Source organism: Heliconius melpomene, chromosome 12 (assembly GCF_056956725.1).
Source record: "Heliconius melpomene rosina isolate 202511_hmr_F chromosome 12, ASM5695672v1, whole genome shotgun sequence".
Classification (NCBI taxonomy): domain Eukaryota; kingdom Metazoa; phylum Arthropoda; class Insecta; order Lepidoptera; family Nymphalidae; genus Heliconius; species Heliconius melpomene.
Genome location: NC_140400.1, coordinates 14,102,550 through 14,120,363, shown reverse-complemented (window position 1 = coordinate 14,120,363; position 17,814 = coordinate 14,102,550). Strand labels below are relative to the sequence as shown.

Genomic DNA, 17,814 nt, shown 5'->3' with positions numbered 1-17,814 from the left:
AAGCAAATAAAAGGATTATTATATAAGCTATATAAATCAACTAAATAAATAATAATGTTCACGAGCAGGATAGTTTTTTTAAGCTATGGTAACGTGCAATTAAATTAAATGTTTATGACAACTGACATTTTTGTATTTCCGCGAGCCCGGTAGCGCGCGTGGTGAAATTTACAATTTAGATTTCACAATAATTAAAAAGCTTTTATATATAGAATTTCTTATAATACAAATATGGAATTTTTAGAATATAACGATGTTTCTGCTGAAATCAAAGGAGCAATGGTAAGTTTTTGGGCTATGATTTTATTAAAACATGCTAATGATGTTTGTCATTGTTTTGTTTTCATATTATTTGAAGATATTTTCAGGAATTTTTAAAATATTATATAGGAAAAATATCGAATATATTTTAAACGTTATCATAATCGGGGGTGCTCTATTTCTTTAATATTATGATATAAATATAATTCGAATTCGAAATTATAGCAAATAATCTCAATCTTATACGATTTTAGGTCCCAGGCAGGTTAAAGATGACAGACCAGAATATTATATTTAAAAACAGCAAAACGGGAAAAGTTGAACAAATATCAGCTAATGAAATTGAACTTGTTAATTTTCAAAAGTTTGTTGGATCATGGGGACTACGAGTATTTTTAAAAAACGGAACATTACACAGATACGGAGGTTTTAAAGATGGGGTAAATATAAAATGAACCATTAAACTTAACATTACAATTTTCATTTAATAAGTTTATGTAATGTTCTTTTTAAAGTATTCTGTTTTTTTGTTTAGTTATGTATAACTCTTATAAGGTTTAAATATTCTAATGAAGTACATTAATTAGTAATTTATAACAACTTTTAAGGAACAAGAGAAAGTAGCAAAGTTCTTTAAGAACAACTATCATAAGGATATGTTAGAAAAGGAGTTGTCACTGAAAGGATGGAACTGGGGGACTGCTAAGTTCAATGGAGCAGTGCTCAGCTTTAATGTTGGTTCTAACACAGCTTTTGAAATACCTCTTCATTATGTTTCTCAATGTAACACTGGCAAGAATGAAGTCACACTTGAATTTCATCAGGTAAGGACTAGGTTTTCAGATAACACTTATTTCCTTAATTACTTATTTATGCCTACCTTATATAAATATTTACAGGATGTTTTAAAATAATAATTTATCACTATAATGTATTTTTACAATGAATTCAGTGAAGTAGCAAAGAAAAGTTCCATGTAAAAACCTTCATTCAAATGTTTACTTGTGATTCCTTTACAGAATGATGATACTCCAATATCACTGATGGAAATGCGATTCCACATACCAACAAGTGAATTAGCAGGAGACATGGACGCAGTGGAGGCTTTCCATCAACAAGTCATGAACAAAGCCTCAGTTATATCTGTATCTGGAGATGCTATTGCTATCTTTAGAGAACTACAGTGTCTTACTCCGCGGTATGATTAGTTTTAACAGAATTTTTTAATACTACTACTAAATTTTAAATACTACTACTACTTACTTCTTTAATAATTACATTTATTAGATGTATGACTGCTTGTGTAGGTGATAGTAATAGGTTTAATTTTGTTCAGTGAATTGTTTTTGTATCTATTATATATGTAACATAAATAAAACACTCGAGTTCACAATAAGTATTGTAATAGCTAGGTAGCCTAACATGAACTGAACTTGTCATACATAGTTCCAACTTACCCACTTGAATTCACTTTATTATTTAACAAAGCAAATAAGTACCCACATTTAAATCTACATAACAATCTTTGACAATTCATTACTTTATATATGACAGTATCATTGAAAAAAGTGAAGCAATTAAAGTTGAGTAACCCAACAGTAATGGAAAATGATCATAATTATTTCTAATATCTTTATTTCAGTGGTCGCTATGACATCAAAGTCTTCCAAACATTCTTCCAACTCCATGGTAAAACTTTTGACTACAAAATACCAATGTCAACTGTCCTCCGACTGTTCCTGCTACCGCATAAGGATACAAGGCAAATGTTCTTTGTGGTATCACTAGATCCTCCCATCAAACAGGGTCAAACGAGATATCATTATTTAGTACTTTTGTTTGGTATTGAGGAGGAAACTAGCCTAGAGTTGCCATTTACTGAGTAAGTTTAATTTTATTATACAATCTAAGATGATATAAATATAGTAATATAATAGTATAAAAATATTTACTAAAGATTGTTTTCATTGCTCTCTTATTTAAGAGAGGAGTTAAGAGACAAATATGAAGGAAAGATTAGTAAAGAACTATCGGGACCCACATATGAAGTACTTGCCAAGATTATGAAAGTTGTCATCAACAGAAGAGTCACAGGTCCTGGAGATTTCTTAGGGTGAGCTAATAAATCACATACATATTTGACAGTAAAAAAACTTTTTTATCAAGTTAATTATACTTCTAATATTCACTGTGTTTGGTTTATAAATCAATTAAAATGAAATAGCCACTATTTATTATGCACAAATGTTTGGAAGCTACTTACCTCCACTCAACACAATGTTTCAAAAATTTAAAAGAAATATGGGTAATGAAATCCTGCTATATGCGGGATACAGTAGGAAGCTAAAAAATATTATAACAATTATATTTTCTATTATTATTTTAGTCTTTTAACATGTTTTTTCAAAATTTTTCAGCCATCACAAGACACCAGCTATCGCGTGCTCGTACAAGGCAGCGGCTGGATACCTCTACCCGTTAGAAAAGGGCTTCATATATGTACACAAGCCACCGGTACATATACGTTTTGAAGAAATAGCATCTGTTAACTTTGCGAGAGGTGGCACTTCGTCTACTAAGTAAAGAGATATAAACTATTTAATACATTTTCGCTTTTCTCTAATATCTTAAGGGCCACTCATAAAGTATGTGACAGAATTTTATTTGCCCCTCTTATGTCCTTATCACAGCTGGAAACTTGTTTGTGTAATTTGCAAATAAAATAGAATGCTCATTTGAGGCTTTAAATGTTATATATCATATGGGAATATTTTATGTACTTAAATCTTTAAAAGGCCATTGTGGCTCAGCGGCACAATGTCAAACTGTAATTAACAACAACAACAGTCAAATCAACAAGACAAAGTGCGGCATTAAGTTCCACCAGTAAACACAATGTCTCAAAGTATAAAAATTACTAATCTGCCAAAAGCATATCAACTTATGTACATTATAGAACGCAATCATTGAGTAGGGCAGAAATTATTTATTACAATGTTTTCATGCAAGAGAAAAGATTAACAAGCTAAGTTTTTTGCAGGTCCTTTGATTTTGAAATAGAACTTAAATCTGGAAATGTGCACACCTTCAGCAGTATTGAAAAGGGAGAATACGATAAATTATTTGATTACATTACATCTAAGAAACTTCATGTTAAGAATACCGGCAAAAACGTGAGTGGTCAATTACTTTATTTTATACTACCCTTTCCTACTTTCCTCCCAAATTGTAGGTTATGTTACGCTTTATGGTAATGTTTAGTGTAATTTGTATCTTTTGTGTGCAATAAAGAATATTCTATTCTATTGGTTTTTTTCTACTATTCAAGGACAAAGCTCTCTACGACGATGACTTCGGCGACTCAGACACTGAAAAAGAACCAGATGCATATCTCGCACGAGTCAAAGCTGAAGCTAAAGAACGGGATTCGGGTGACAGCGACGGCTCCGATGAAAGTACTGATGAAGACTTCAACCCAGATAAGGCTAAAGAGAGTGATGTCGCTGAGGAGTTAGTATACTACTGTAATCTATATTATCACTGTTATTACATTATTAGGTCTAAAGGGCATAGTTTCTAATAGTTAAAGTGATGAATGTGGGTTCTATTTCCACGTCATTTTATTAAATAATATACAAAAAGTATCAACTAAAAAAAGTAGATTATACACTTTTGTTCGTCATAACAGGATATGCGAGAAACCAATACTCCATCCCCCACTCATACTGGCGGAACTCAACGCTGCACTTTGTTTACAAATTTGGGGTAATGGATATAATTTAGATATTATTATTCTTCCGAAAGGATATTGTGTCCGTTAACAGACGTCATTGCGCCACGACGGCCACCTATCAACTATTTGGTCTATTGATATTTTTTATTTTCATTTCAGATATGATACTAACCCATCGTCGTCGGAGGATTCGGACGCTTCTAATGCTTCCGGGGACAGTAAAAAGGAAAAGAAGAAAGAGAAGAAACCTAAAAAGACAATAACCATTGTAAGTAGCTTACTTATTATTGTTATTTTGTATTACTTTCTCAGTGTTATCTGATTCCGCTTTTTTAACACATATACTATGTTTATTTTTATAATTAAAATATTATACATCAAACACACAAAATAAAAATAAAATACATTTTCATATAAAAACATGTTTATGTATTTATTTCTAATGGATACCAAATACTACATTTCATTTTAATTTAAGCATCTTTTATATTGTAATAGTTGATAAAGTATATAAACAGATATAAATTACTTTGAACATTACAAACTGTACTTTTATTCTATTAGTCAGAAGCACCAAGAAAACGCAAAGAAAAATCGAAGAAGCGTGAAAAAGATGCAAACGCGCCAAAACGTCCAGCGACGGCATTCATGTTGTGGCTCAATGAAAACCGTAAACGCATTATGGATGAGAACCCTGGTATCAAAGTAACTGATGTCGCTAAGAGGGGCGGGGAGCTGTGGCGTGATTTGGGTGATAAGTCGGTGTGTATCTTCTGATTTATTTTCAACAGTATTCAAAAATACCTTTATGTTAAAATATATAAAAATTATTTTATAAAAAATGCCTCCGGTAGATTAAATGTAAAAAAAGAAGCACTTTTTAAATATCCTATCTAAAGTATATATACCTAAGCGACATATAACATATTAAACTTATTGTTATATCCAAGATTCCTTATTAATTATACTTTAATTATTTCAGGAATGGGAAGAAAAATCTAGCAAAGCTAAAGAAGAATACAATAACGCGATGAAGAAATACAAAGAAAGTGGTGCAGCAGATGAATTCAAGCAGAAGAAAAAACAAGCTGATAAGGAACGTAAAGCTGCTGATAAGAAGAGCAAACCTCCACCTGCAAGTAAGAAGGCCAAGAATACTAGTGCTGGTTCAGGATCTACATCATTCAAGAGCAAGGAATACATTGAAGATGATGACAGCTCCTCAGATTCTGGTAGTGAAAAGAAGGAGAAAACTAAAGCTGTAAGTAATTCTTAATGCATACCTGTGATAATATCCTTTTATACAAGTTGCCTGTATTGAAGAAAATCATTAATTTAAGTAATGTGGCAATAAGAAGAAATCAATTTGCTTAATTTAATACATTTCACAGTATTAAAGAATAAATATCGAATTTGGGTTTAACAACCTAAAGATTAGATGCTTAATGTGATTAAATCTTTAAAAAAAGTATTAAAATAAATAGTAGATTCTTTAGTTTACCTCAACGTGGGTGTGTAAAGCTTAAAAAACACATACATACATTACATGTCATAAATAAAAAAAATATAATTTTATTATATAAAATCAAAGACCAATGCTGTTTTCTTCCTATATTGTTAAATTTGATTTCAGAGTGATAACTCTAAAAAGGAGAAGGCCAAACATTCCTCATCTGAAGCGGCATCCTCAGCGTCTGGTGAAGAGAGTGGCAGTGATAGTGACTAGGTTATTATGTTGGTTCCACTATACACAACAATACATTGTTAGTTCAATTATAAAAATATCTTACCAAATTGAGAACAAACTGTGGCCGGAACTATAGTGTGTATTGAAATATACCCTAATATTTGGCATTCATCATAGCACCATGTAACACGGTCAATATTGATATGAGAAATGTATATTATGCATTGTTGTGTAAATGTGGTCTTAGGTATTAATGTGATATGCTTTAAGATTTATTATATTAAGTACAAAATAAAGATCATGCTAATGGATGATACACAGAATTTAATTATTACCCTGCTGATTATTCATATTTTTAGTTTTATTTATCATTTATTCATTTTAAAACAAATCTATTAGATATTTAAAAAATTAATAGATTTTAACTTTATTCTTATTGGAGTTAAAAAATACCAATTAAATTATTTATTAATATTTAAGAGCATTTGTTTATATTAACAATTTAAGGGAATGAAGGAAAAGAAATATCGAAGCCATGATGACTTCAATCAAAGTCATGGGAAATATTTGAAAAATTTCGTGTATTAATTATTCTAATATTAAATTCCAATTCCATTATGAAATAGAATTAAAGTTTATTGTACCTAAATGTACTGTACCTAAATGTATTTAAATTAAACTAATATTTAACTCATGTTCTTATTAAAACATTATTTTTCAATATAAAAAATGTTAAATTCGGTGGAAAGTAGTGATCGGAGTGGCACAAGGTTCCCTCTGCTATATGCGTGATATAGTGAGAAGCTGAAAAAAACTAACTAATGCGTACGACATATTTTTGTATGTCGCGGAAGGTATCTTGAGTAAAATAATTATTAAGTATATTCAGCTTCGAAAGATCTTCGACTGTCGGAATGAGGCGTGCAAAATGGCGCGAAAGTGTCTAACAGATGCCACCGCGCGCCCTTTTTCTTCGAAGGGTAAAATTGTTTACAATAGTACAATAGTTGGCCATTATTATTAAAATGTGGTGCATTTAATGCAATACACTTTTTTTACTCGACGTTATATGCCGTTGTTTTTTTTAGCACTCATCATGGGAAGAAGTATTAACGACTTCCTTTATTATATTTTTTTAAACGATGACATTTATTTCATTATATAGGTGAAATAGTATAAGAATGGTGGTGAATAAGTTTAGTCTTCATGAGAAGTAATTTAATAGATATACTTATTAAGGCTTAGAAATTTATGAATCCAAAATGACAATAAATAATGATGATCGTTCGTTCTGAATCATATTCTTGATAAGGAACAATTAACTTTTAATTGTCAATATGTTAAAAACTTTGATTTTCGCGGGACGTCCCAATTTTTAACCCGAAAATTAAATGTACCGATGGGGATAGGCATAGTCCGCTTTTGGATTGTTCCACGTACTATGAGAAATACTTTTTTCCCTTCAAGTTTTTATTAGATACTAATCATTTCATAAAAATACAAATAATTTTATTCGTAACTTATGTATGACTATCTCCATTGGAAGCTTTATGTAATACTAAAATAAATTGTTGAATAATACATTAAATACTGATTATTTATTTTTTTGTCCCGCTTTTGCCGAAAGAAACCCTCTTTTTTACTTAAAATTTTCATAAATCCCGCTTTTCACTTAGAAAAAATCCGGCATTACTGAGCATACGTGTTATTACGATGTAAAAGCTGTATTAGTGCAAAGTTACATCCGTTCAAATCCGTTCAGTAGCTTTTTTGTGAAAGTGGAACAAATACCCATCCTCATAATCTTTCACATTTATAATATTAGTAGGATACTTTAATACAACATTTTTAGCTGATAATACTGTATCCCGCTATCTATCTATCTGTATATATCAGGGTAGGCAGAGGGAACCTAGTGTCGAGACATTCGAGGCATTGCGTGTTAATTGGCAGAACTTAGCACCGCGCAAGGTAAACCTTGGTACCAGAGCGAAGAAATGAAAATATTAATAACAGTTCATTCCCCCGAGAATCGAAACCTCAATCGTCGCATTATAGTCACACGTTCGCGCCCCTGCGCCACGACGGTCGTAAATTAATACAACATATTATAATACTAAAATATAATTTTGTAGTTTTAGTTTGTCGTCCGTCGTTAAGGCGAAGTAAAAAACATTTACCTGGGTTCTTCCTATCTAACGGTAATTTAGCTTCACCTGGTTAACAAATTAATTCTTATTTGAATAGTTTAACGCCGTTGAGTTAACAATTTCAAAATGAGTGCTAGTTAAAGTATTTAAGTTATTATCGAAAAAAAAATATTATCTCGTTTATAAAAAAAAATTAAAATTTAAAAATACCAAAAATTATAGGGCAAGAATAGTTACTTATATATTTTTATCGATTTGTTTACACTAAAACAAAATTATGTTTATATTTTCCTTATTCGACAATATTGAGGAAGTGAAAGTTGCAAATCGTTAAACTTGAACTAGACAGGTCTCTTGAATGAAATATTTTTTTTATTTAAGTAACTTTCATCATTCCAGCTTTTTCCAAATTCGATAAAATACGATTGTTACACGATATTTTCAACCAATCGCGTATATATGCATCTTTTTAAAATTAGAACACAATTTTTGTCGTAATTTTTATACGACACCCAAAGAAACCTACAGAATATTTTTTTGTATTGTAATGCTACTATAATAGTTATTTATACATAATATAACGCAAAAAAATGCCGTTAGGAAAGTTCAGTCCTAGTAAAATAAAATCGTAGCATTAAGCATGTTATTTGTTTTAAGTCAGTCAGTCAGTCAGTACAGTCCTTAAAATATTTTTTGTAAAAAAATACCTAGCTTTCTTAAGTACAACCTTATGAAAGCCAATTAACTTAGAAAGCATGTTATATTGTAACCTAAAAAATTATATTATTACAATGCCCTATTCGATAACGCAACGATAAATGTAAAAAAAAATTTAAGGTGTTGTGGCGTAGCATAGCATCAGCCGCCATGTAACGGTTAAAACTCTTGTAATTTCGCTTCTCTTCACAAAATAAATTGTAGGTTAAACAAAATTTTGCCTTTCTTTTTTGTAACAGAATAATAAGAATAGTGTTTCGTTTAACGTGTTTATTTTTAGTTTAAGGATCTTTGCTCTTTTTAAATTAAAGAGCAATGATTATTAAACTAAAAAGTAAGTTCTAATTTAGAACTGTGTATTAGAATTAAATTCATTAATATTTAACTAAAGTGTGTACTTTACATTTTAAATAATATAAAATTCATATTTACTTGAGAATTTGTTATTGTTAATAATATATTGATTTGTAGAAAAACTCAACAAAAATTTTGTAATATCTGCATTCGTCATATTAGAGACGAAATTAGGATTTAATAAAGAGTAAATAAATATCTATGATATTTATCTACGCCAATTTGTAGAAATAAATGAATTGTAGAGTTAGAGATTGAATTTCATTTTAATATGGTGGTGTGTGGCAAACATATGAACCTGATGTGAACCACTCTGTAATATTCAGATAATTAATTAATTTATTGTCACAGTTTTGACTTGTAAATTGTATGTAATATTAGTTAAATCGGTTTAATAGGAATTAATATCTAATTAATGCGTGGCAGCTATCTTAAATAAGGCTTGTTTAGTCGATATTTTGTCCATGTACTGATATATACATAAAGTGTTAGATTATATATTATTTAGATTGATTCGAAAGTTTCATATTGAATGTTTTTCGCCGAATTTTGCTTAGCTTTAGGAGTGTTTTGTTGTGTTATTGTTATAAAATCGTAGAATGTATTTTATGGCTCACATCTTAAGTACTACACCCTTATTTATCACGAGATAAAAACTATTTCTCAAGTTCCTTCAAAATATCAAATCGTAAACAAACGCGATCTCAAACGTTATATTTTATTGGCATCCCTTTCTAGCTCACGTTTGCCGCGCTTTTTACATTTTCGAAATGAACGTTGGCGGCATTAAAAATCCGGCGCGATGTATTTTGTTAGACTCTCATAAGGGAAACCTAAAAGAGGATTGGGCCACTTTTTGACATACTTATTAAATTAATATTTTAAAATTGATATCAAAAAATATTAATTTTTATATTAGCTACTTTACTGGTAAGTTATTTTTGTATATTTTAACTTATTCTCTTTATAATTTATCAAAAACCTTTTTTGATTAATTTGTACTGAGCTCAAAGGATTATTCAGAAATAAGCCTTATATAGTTGTATTAGAGTATAAATTAGTGTGTGTGACATATTGAGGACGTCACGGATATACGTAGTGCGAGTTGCTGATATTGCTTTCTGCAGTTGGCTAACCTGCGCGAGCCGGCCAATAGCGAGACACGTAGAGGACGCCACCGTAGCGACGCGAGACGAACCCAAGCTAGCTTGCTCTGGGAACATTGCTTCGAGCTCCATACATTTTCTTCTGGTTCTCTACGTCTGCAGTTTGGTTGTGTACCAGTTCAAAAATCATTTCAAAATTTTTGCCATAAGGTAAGTCTAATAAATTTTCTAATAATTGTAAAGTGTTTTTATATGTTTAATTTTGATTATCAGTGTATTATTCAATAGAATATGTTTTAATCCACGTTGGAATTCCGTGTCAAACATGGCCATAGGCTTCGTCGTACTTTCCTTAGTACGCGTGGGTATAAGGACGCCCTATTTTAAATAATTAATTTCTCGAATCTTTTCCATAGAACAACTAAAACAGTTCTTCTACAAATTACAGTTTATTAAGTTTAGATTTATTTGGTAATTATGTCATCTTTAGATAATGCGTATTTTCAACACAATATGAGAAAACAAAATGGCTCGTTCGACTCGAGTATAGGCCAGTGAACTCGTTATAAGGGGCGATAACTAATTTAATCGATTATTTTATTAAAACTATGTGATTTTACTTGGATATTAATGCGATTTGATGTGTTAAATGATTATTGTCTTATTTAAGTTAATATTTCTTTGTACGATGCAGTAAATACGTTTCCCGCCAAAATGATTTCCTTGGAACGTACGATGGTCGCGTGGAAGCATGTTACCATGAAATCTATTAGCGTTGCGATGCTTAACCTGTTTTTTATTTATTTTTGGCTAATAACATTTTATTTGCTTTTAGGAAAAAAGTTAAGATGACGGACAAGCCGAAGCGTCCTATGTCAGCATATATGCTTTGGCTTAACAGTGCAAGAGAACAAATAAAGGCAGATAATCCCGGTCTTAAAGTAACTGAAATAGCCAAAAAAGGAGGTGAAATATGGAGAGGCATGAAAGACAAAAGTGTTAGTATTTGATTGACACAATTTTTCTGATCTTTCTTTTATTATACATTGTTCATTATTATATTATTTACTTTTTTGTTTAGGTTTGGGAGGAAAAGGCGGCTAAAGCCAAGGAACAATATACAAAAGACTTAGAGTCATATAACGCTAATGGAGGAGGTGGAGAAGGTGGTGGCAAAAAGGCACAAAAGAGAGGAAAGAAGGGCAAAAAGGCGGCGCCAGCTGTATGTATCTGCATCATTTTCGTTCTAATGAATATAATTTGTATATTTATCCTAATATCATTGTTTGATAAAAACTTTCTTTAAAGAAACTATTTACACTAAATGGTTATTTCTATTACAAAAGTTCCATTTTTATTTTATTATTTAGAAGTCAAAGAAGAAGAAGGATGAGTCTGATGATGAAGATGGTGGTGAGGAGGAAGAGGAAGAAAGCGAATGATCTCCCAATCTATAGGCATTCTGTTCATATTGAATAATTTACTTGGACTTAATTTATTGCAAAGTAAAATGGGACTTACTTTCCAAAGTCTGTATTGCATTGTCTTTAATTTTTATATAATTATTAGAAAAATTTAATTCAATGAATAATTAATTACACATATATTATTGTATTTATATAGAATTTTTGTCGACATGTAAAGAAATTTTTGATTATTTAATAGCAGGTGTTATTAACTAATTTACTTTGTAGTATTGAGTGGTTGATAGGTTAGAAGAGTGCAGAATTTGGAAAGTTTCACCACAGGCTAGGGTCTCTAGGTTTCTAAGCCTTGGAAAAAAAAATAATGTTTAAGTGTTAGCATGTATTCACTGGGGAATTGTACAGTTAGCCCTCCCTCGTTAAGTTCGCTGTGACTACTGGATGCTCACCTTTGAAATGTACCTCAAATGGTTTTATCAAAACTGTATGTCTACCACATTATTTTGCCGTAAAGCTGTGCTTTAAATTTGATATGCCATAAGTTTAATTTACGCTAATTATAATTTGCTCTATGGACATGATAGTTTTGATGGGATCGTGTCAACATGTAAAATTAGAGACAATTTCATGAATGATGTGACGGCTTATTGTTAATTAAACCTACCTCTCATTGTAAATTTCAATGCTTATTAATGGTACCAAACTTTAAGCTAAGAATGGACAGCTTGGGTCTTAAGCCCGTGCTGAGCAAATTAAATTTAGGAAATTCATGTGTATGTTGTATTTTTAGTTAGTTATAGGTAGGTTTTCAATGTGATTAGTCTCTCAAATTTTACATTTGTGTTATTTTGTAAATGAGAATTAGCATTCCTCATGTCAATACGGATTTTACATGTTCAATAAAGTAATTTCATATAAGATTCTATTTTTCAATTTGTCTTTTCATTCTTCTTAACCAGTCTTTATTCATTCATTCTTTCTCAATTCTTTTATATTTTGACTTTTTTCGTCCATATAATTCTTTGTAGTTATAATTGTTATAAAAGCACGTTTTATAACCGTATTTTTACTACGTCACGCGCCTATATGTGACGTAACCTGTTGACGGCGTTGTTTTAATAATTTTAATTGATAAAATTATACTTCATAAATAAATGCTTATAAAATTCTGTGTGCTTTTTGTTTTACTTTACCAGTGTTATATAACCGTAGATATCATCCATAAAAGTGCCCATGTCAGTAATCTCGTGGACGACGCCTCATGGTTAGCCATTTTGTTGCGTATTATTTAATTTCAATATCATGATTCATGGTGACAATTTTTAACAGATAAAATATTGTGCACTATAAATTTAATCATAAGATATTTTCTACAATCAAATAATAAAATCGTAGTATCTAACAATTCCATTATTTAATATTTGATTTTAGGGCTGGAAATATATTACCGTACCGTTCCTTTGTTGGTATTGTAGAAACGTCATATTTTAAGTAATTTTTAAATAATAAGGTCAATATTCTCTTTAATTGCTAACAATGTAATGTTAAAAGAATAACGTCTTTAATTATTACAAGTTTAATATAATAGTTAATATATTGTTTCTTTTTATAATATTCCAATTTTTTGGTTATGCGTGGTTTTAAATTAATAGTCTATCCATAAACAATTTTAATAAAAAATAAATAAAGCAAATTGGATTAAAATCCATCCATAAACAATTTTAAGCGGCTGTCAAAAATGACAAATTTAAAAAAATAAATATGCCAATTTGCCAATTGCCGTAGCATTATTTTGTTAATAATTTTATTATTGTAAATGAAAAATATTTGCTACTGCGACCTATGTATAGGAGATTTAATATAAATTATAAATAGATATACCCTTATTTACGAATAGAACGGCCTTGATTCTATTTAAAAGGATGTTATATTAATTATATGTAACGTGCTCTTTCAATTTTGTTATTATTTACTTTTACTTTTAGATATTTAGTTTTAGTTTTTGATAGTTGCCCTGTGACCTTATTATAATATATAATGTCTGGGGAAGGAAACACGGGTGCTGGCTCCCAAGTGGCCCTCGTAACGGGAGGATATGATCATACCATCAAACTATGGCAAGCCCATAGTGGGGTGTGTTTACGCACAATGCAGCACCCTGACTCGGTAACCTATACTAATAATAATTTCACTTTTCTATTACTAGTTTGACAATATAAAAAGAAACCTATCAACTTAAATATTTCAAAATTAAAAACCATTTATCAACTGCTTCATTATGAGTTTGAAATGATATTTTAAAAAAATAATATATTTTATTGTAATTTGGTTATCAAATATATTCATACAAAGATTTCTAATTACAGCAAGTAAATGACTTGGAAATAAGTCCAAATGGACAAATGGTAGCCGCCTGTGGATATCAACATATAAGAATGTATGACCTTGCCAGTGCTAATCCAGACCCTGTATTAAACTATGAAGGTGTTGTCAAGAATGTATCAAGAGTTGGCTTTCAGGTAGATTTACTCATAATTTTTATTAATATAACTTTTTATAATGTACATGGGACAATATCTGACTCTGCAATGGGTATGTGTTCCCCATTTAAGGAATTACATTTCCTCATTTTTCAAAGATAAAGTGCAGTAATGAGTGTTGTTGTTCAACACATAATATTTTAAATTCCAGTCAAACCTGGGAACTGTCTTTGTATTAAGTCCTAATTTTTATTTGCAAAATGAAAACAAACTATTTAACGCTGCTTAAGAATATTACATAGAAAAATTTCTAAAATCTCTAATTACAGGAAAATGGTCAATGGATGTACACAGGTGGAGAAGATTGTACAGCTAGAATATGGGACATTAGGTATGTTGCTATATTATAAATGATGTTAAGTTCTACTCAACATGGAATGCATCAAAACTTTGATGGAAAGTGGAGAATGGTGTCTTAAGCCTAGATTCCCTTTATAATGATAAAAAGATGATTAAAAATGATAAAATAGCATTAACCAGAAAAGTAAGTTATTTTGACTTAATTAATATGGCTTAATTAAATCATATTAACACTTTATGTTTTTCATGAGGCACATGCTTGAATCCGATTTGAAGGAAAAATTTTCATTTTTATCTAGGTATTTTTCTTTCTGTAATTAATAATAGTTTAAAACTGTTAAAATATTTATAATTTTCCTTTGATAAAAGAATAATTTTATTAGTCCAATAATGTCTTTCTTAGAATGGGTCATGCTTTCCAATGTCAGAGGATATTTCAAGTGCCTGCTCCGGTCAATGCAGTGGTCCTGCATCCTGATCAATCTCAGATTATGGTTGGAGGCCAAAGTGGTATCATACATATATGGGATTTGAAGACTGATCACAATGAACAACTGGTAAGTTATATATGTTATGTTGACTAGTACCTAATATGTTTCTAACAATTATAAAGTTTTAATTTAGAGATATAAAAATTGTTATATACTAAGACTCAAACCTTCACCTCTTGGAAACCATCCAAGAAATGCAGGTAAACTTAATTTTTTTACAAAGGTAAAATTTATCTACAAAGCAAAATTCTTGATATTAATTTCTTATTTATGTCCAGTATAATATAGTTTTTTGTGGAAATAGTGTTTAAAGCTTTTATTAATAAACTATTGTATAAACCATTGTACAGTTGTATTTATGTTAGTTATATTCCTTCTTAAAAATACTATAATATCCATGTGGGTTTGATTCCCACTTTAGGGAACAAATTATCTTCCTATTTCCTGCCTCTGGCAAGGAAAGAAAACACCTAAAAAAAGCTGAGATATAAAGAAATGCAAATATTATTTTAAGTCGATAATATACACTAATACAGTTTTAATATATGCACATTTCCAAATCTATCTCATTAGATACCGGAAGCCGAAACAAGTATCCAAGACATAGCAATAGACCCAGAAGGCAAGATGATGGCGGCCGTTAACAACAAAGGGAACTGCTACGTGTGGTCCCTCGGGGGATCCCCCCCGCGCCCCGTGCCCAGGAAACATTTGCAGGCGCACAAGAAATATGCACTGCGGTGTAAATTCAGCTATGATTCAACGTTAGTTTTGTGTTTGTTTTTTTTATATGTATGTTAGTTTAATAACGTAGTTTTTTTTTGCATTGAGTCCTGCATTTTGTAGGGTTGGTTGAGGGATTATCTCAATTTTCGAGGCATTGTGTGTTGGATAGTGGATTTAATGGCATCTTGTTTTGTCTTGTTACCAGAGTGACAAATATAATATAATATTTATGTCCTCAGAGTGAGAATTGAACTCACTATTTTTAGTTGGTTTGATTCCCCTTCACTCTAATAAGTGGAGCCCTGAAGTTAGCTATAGCTGTAGTGTGTTTTCTTAGATTTTATTAATCAAGACTCGTCGATATATGAGTAATCGTTGCTCCTGTCTCCAGTATGTTGGTGACGACGTCGGGCGACTGCTCGGCGCGGGTGTGGCGCACCAGCGACTGGACGCTGCTGCGTGAGCTGCGCCACGACGCGCAGCGCTGGGTGTGGGACGCCGCCTTCACGCTCGACTCCAGATACCTCTTCACTGGTACTTTTGTCATTTTTATTAGCATAGCCTACTTGTGAACTGCTTGTAGTAGGGTAGCAGAAACCTCTCGTCACGCACGGCTTAACCTTCGAGGCATTGTGTGTTGAGTGGCGACTCACGACCATTCTTTGTTTTGTTGTCAAATTAAAATAATTCATTTTACATTATATTATAAGTGTACATCTTAACAAAAATACTTAACAGTTTATATTGAACAGGTTCGTCCGACAGCTACGCGCGTCTCTGGGACTTGGAGAATGGAACGCTGGAGCGCGAGTACTGCGGACACCAGAAACCAATCACTGCTCTAGCGTTTAGAGATCAGGCCGTTTAAGACTGTAGAAAGAAGCTATTTTTTGCTTACAGTGTAAAGCATGAGTAAATTCCGAATATGGTATGGTTGTAGAGAGAACTTAGTGTTGAAATGTGTGTGAAAAAGAAAATAATTCATTTACTCGGCAGCGACCTCTAGTTTAATGTGAATTTGTACAATTGTATTTTGTACGAAATTTTTTGGGAAATTTATTTATAAGTTATTTTCTATTAAAAAGTAAGCAATTTTTTTCTTCTTCATTATAAGTGGAGGTCATTATAAGTAAGGAGTGCCGTATGAAAAAGTGTCCATCAAAACAAGAAAAAAGTGGTGATAAACGAGAACGCGCCACACGAAGTTAGACAATTGGACTATTTTCGAAGAAAAATAATGATTCAAAAAACTTGAGTCAACAGAAATATTAATTTTCCAAAGTCAGTACATTTCAAGTTTTTTATAATAGCGCAGTATTCATATTATACCTTTTTTTATATTAGCGCCATTTCGGTCGAACGATAATTTACTGCTTACTATCAGACATCTATCTACCCTCCATCAGTAGCAGTAGTCATACACAGTCATACCATGGGCCCACCTCGATATATTTGCTACGGCTTATTTAATTTTTTTATGTCGTTAAAATATACAGTTATATTGAATGGTAAATATATATGAATATGTGTTGTAAAGTTAAATAATAAAAGAAATGCTTGTCGTAATTAACAGTTTGGACTAAAAAATTTAATGTAGTGTGACAAGTTAAATATTATGGCCGACAGCAAATGATTATTATAATTATGAAGTTGATATCAACAATTGTATATTTGTTACCTTTGTTTTAAAAAAATACACATGAAATTTCTTTTTTTCCTAAAAATGTTATATGATTTTTTTGTTGAAATAAACTTAAAGTTTTTTTTAACCAAAACCCTTAAAAAAAATATTCCAATACGAATTTGTAATATGTTTTTATTTTACAAAAAAGTTATTGTGACAGTAGTCCTGGAGAATTATTTATCCTAAGCTTGTGTTCAAAACATTTACTGTGTAAATGAATAACATTAAATATACATGTAAATAATTGTTTAATAATAAACTATGTAAACATAACATTTATTTCCTTATTTGCCTCAATTTCCTTATACATACATGTTGACCACATTAGTACCTTAATTTACCATCGTGATATGATGATTGTAGGTTCGATAAACACTTAAAGAAAATATTATAATTTATATTTTGATTATGAGACACTCTTTAAAGCAGATGATATGGAGAAGAAATGGAATACAACATGAAATTTTTCTTTTACTTTTTCAGCGTCATTCTGTATCCCGCACACAGCAGAGTAGGCATTGGGAACCTAGTGTTAAGACACTCCGTTCTCCATTTTTTACCAAATCACGGAGTGGCGGGACTCAATGCTGTGCTTTGAAAGATATATCCAAATTAAAAATTTCGATTCGTTCGTTAAAGTT

General features: G+C 30.9%; 3 protein-coding genes across 3 annotated transcripts; all 3 read left to right on the top strand.

Annotated features, from left to right (window-relative positions):
* The first annotated feature begins 46 nt into the window (after nucleotides 1-46).
* On the top strand, nucleotides 47-5,995 carry Ssrp (structure specific recognition protein). The gene is made up of 13 exons (XM_085194446.1): nucleotides 47-282; nucleotides 516-701; nucleotides 870-1,085; nucleotides 1,281-1,459; nucleotides 1,904-2,143; nucleotides 2,246-2,374; nucleotides 2,679-2,840; nucleotides 3,302-3,434; nucleotides 3,590-3,771; nucleotides 4,154-4,262; nucleotides 4,559-4,756; nucleotides 4,977-5,255; nucleotides 5,628-5,995. Exons 1-13 carry the CDS (start codon nucleotides 232-234, stop codon nucleotides 5,718-5,720), a joined length of 2,157 nt encoding a protein of 718 aa, XP_085050572.1. The 5' UTR covers nucleotides 47-231; the 3' UTR covers nucleotides 5,721-5,995.
* A 4,065-nt stretch (nucleotides 5,996-10,060) lies between these two features.
* On the top strand, nucleotides 10,061-12,365 carry HmgD (High mobility group protein D). The gene is made up of 4 exons (XM_085194448.1): nucleotides 10,061-10,218; nucleotides 10,844-11,006; nucleotides 11,090-11,230; nucleotides 11,379-12,365. The coding sequence occupies exons 2-4, from the start codon at nucleotides 10,857-10,859 to the stop codon at nucleotides 11,448-11,450; spliced, it is 363 nt and encodes a 120-aa protein (XP_085050574.1). The 5' UTR covers nucleotides 10,061-10,218; nucleotides 10,844-10,856; the 3' UTR covers nucleotides 11,451-12,365.
* Nucleotides 12,366-13,162: 797 nt separating this feature from the next.
* On the top strand, nucleotides 13,163-17,446 carry Lst8 (MTOR associated protein, LST8). The gene is made up of 7 exons (XM_085194049.1): nucleotides 13,163-13,598; nucleotides 13,799-13,951; nucleotides 14,242-14,303; nucleotides 14,676-14,829; nucleotides 15,337-15,527; nucleotides 15,881-16,023; nucleotides 16,242-17,446. Exons 1-7 carry the CDS (start codon nucleotides 13,470-13,472, stop codon nucleotides 16,355-16,357), a joined length of 948 nt encoding a protein of 315 aa, XP_085050175.1. The 5' UTR covers nucleotides 13,163-13,469; the 3' UTR covers nucleotides 16,358-17,446.
* The last annotated feature ends 368 nt before the right edge of the window (nucleotides 17,447-17,814 follow it).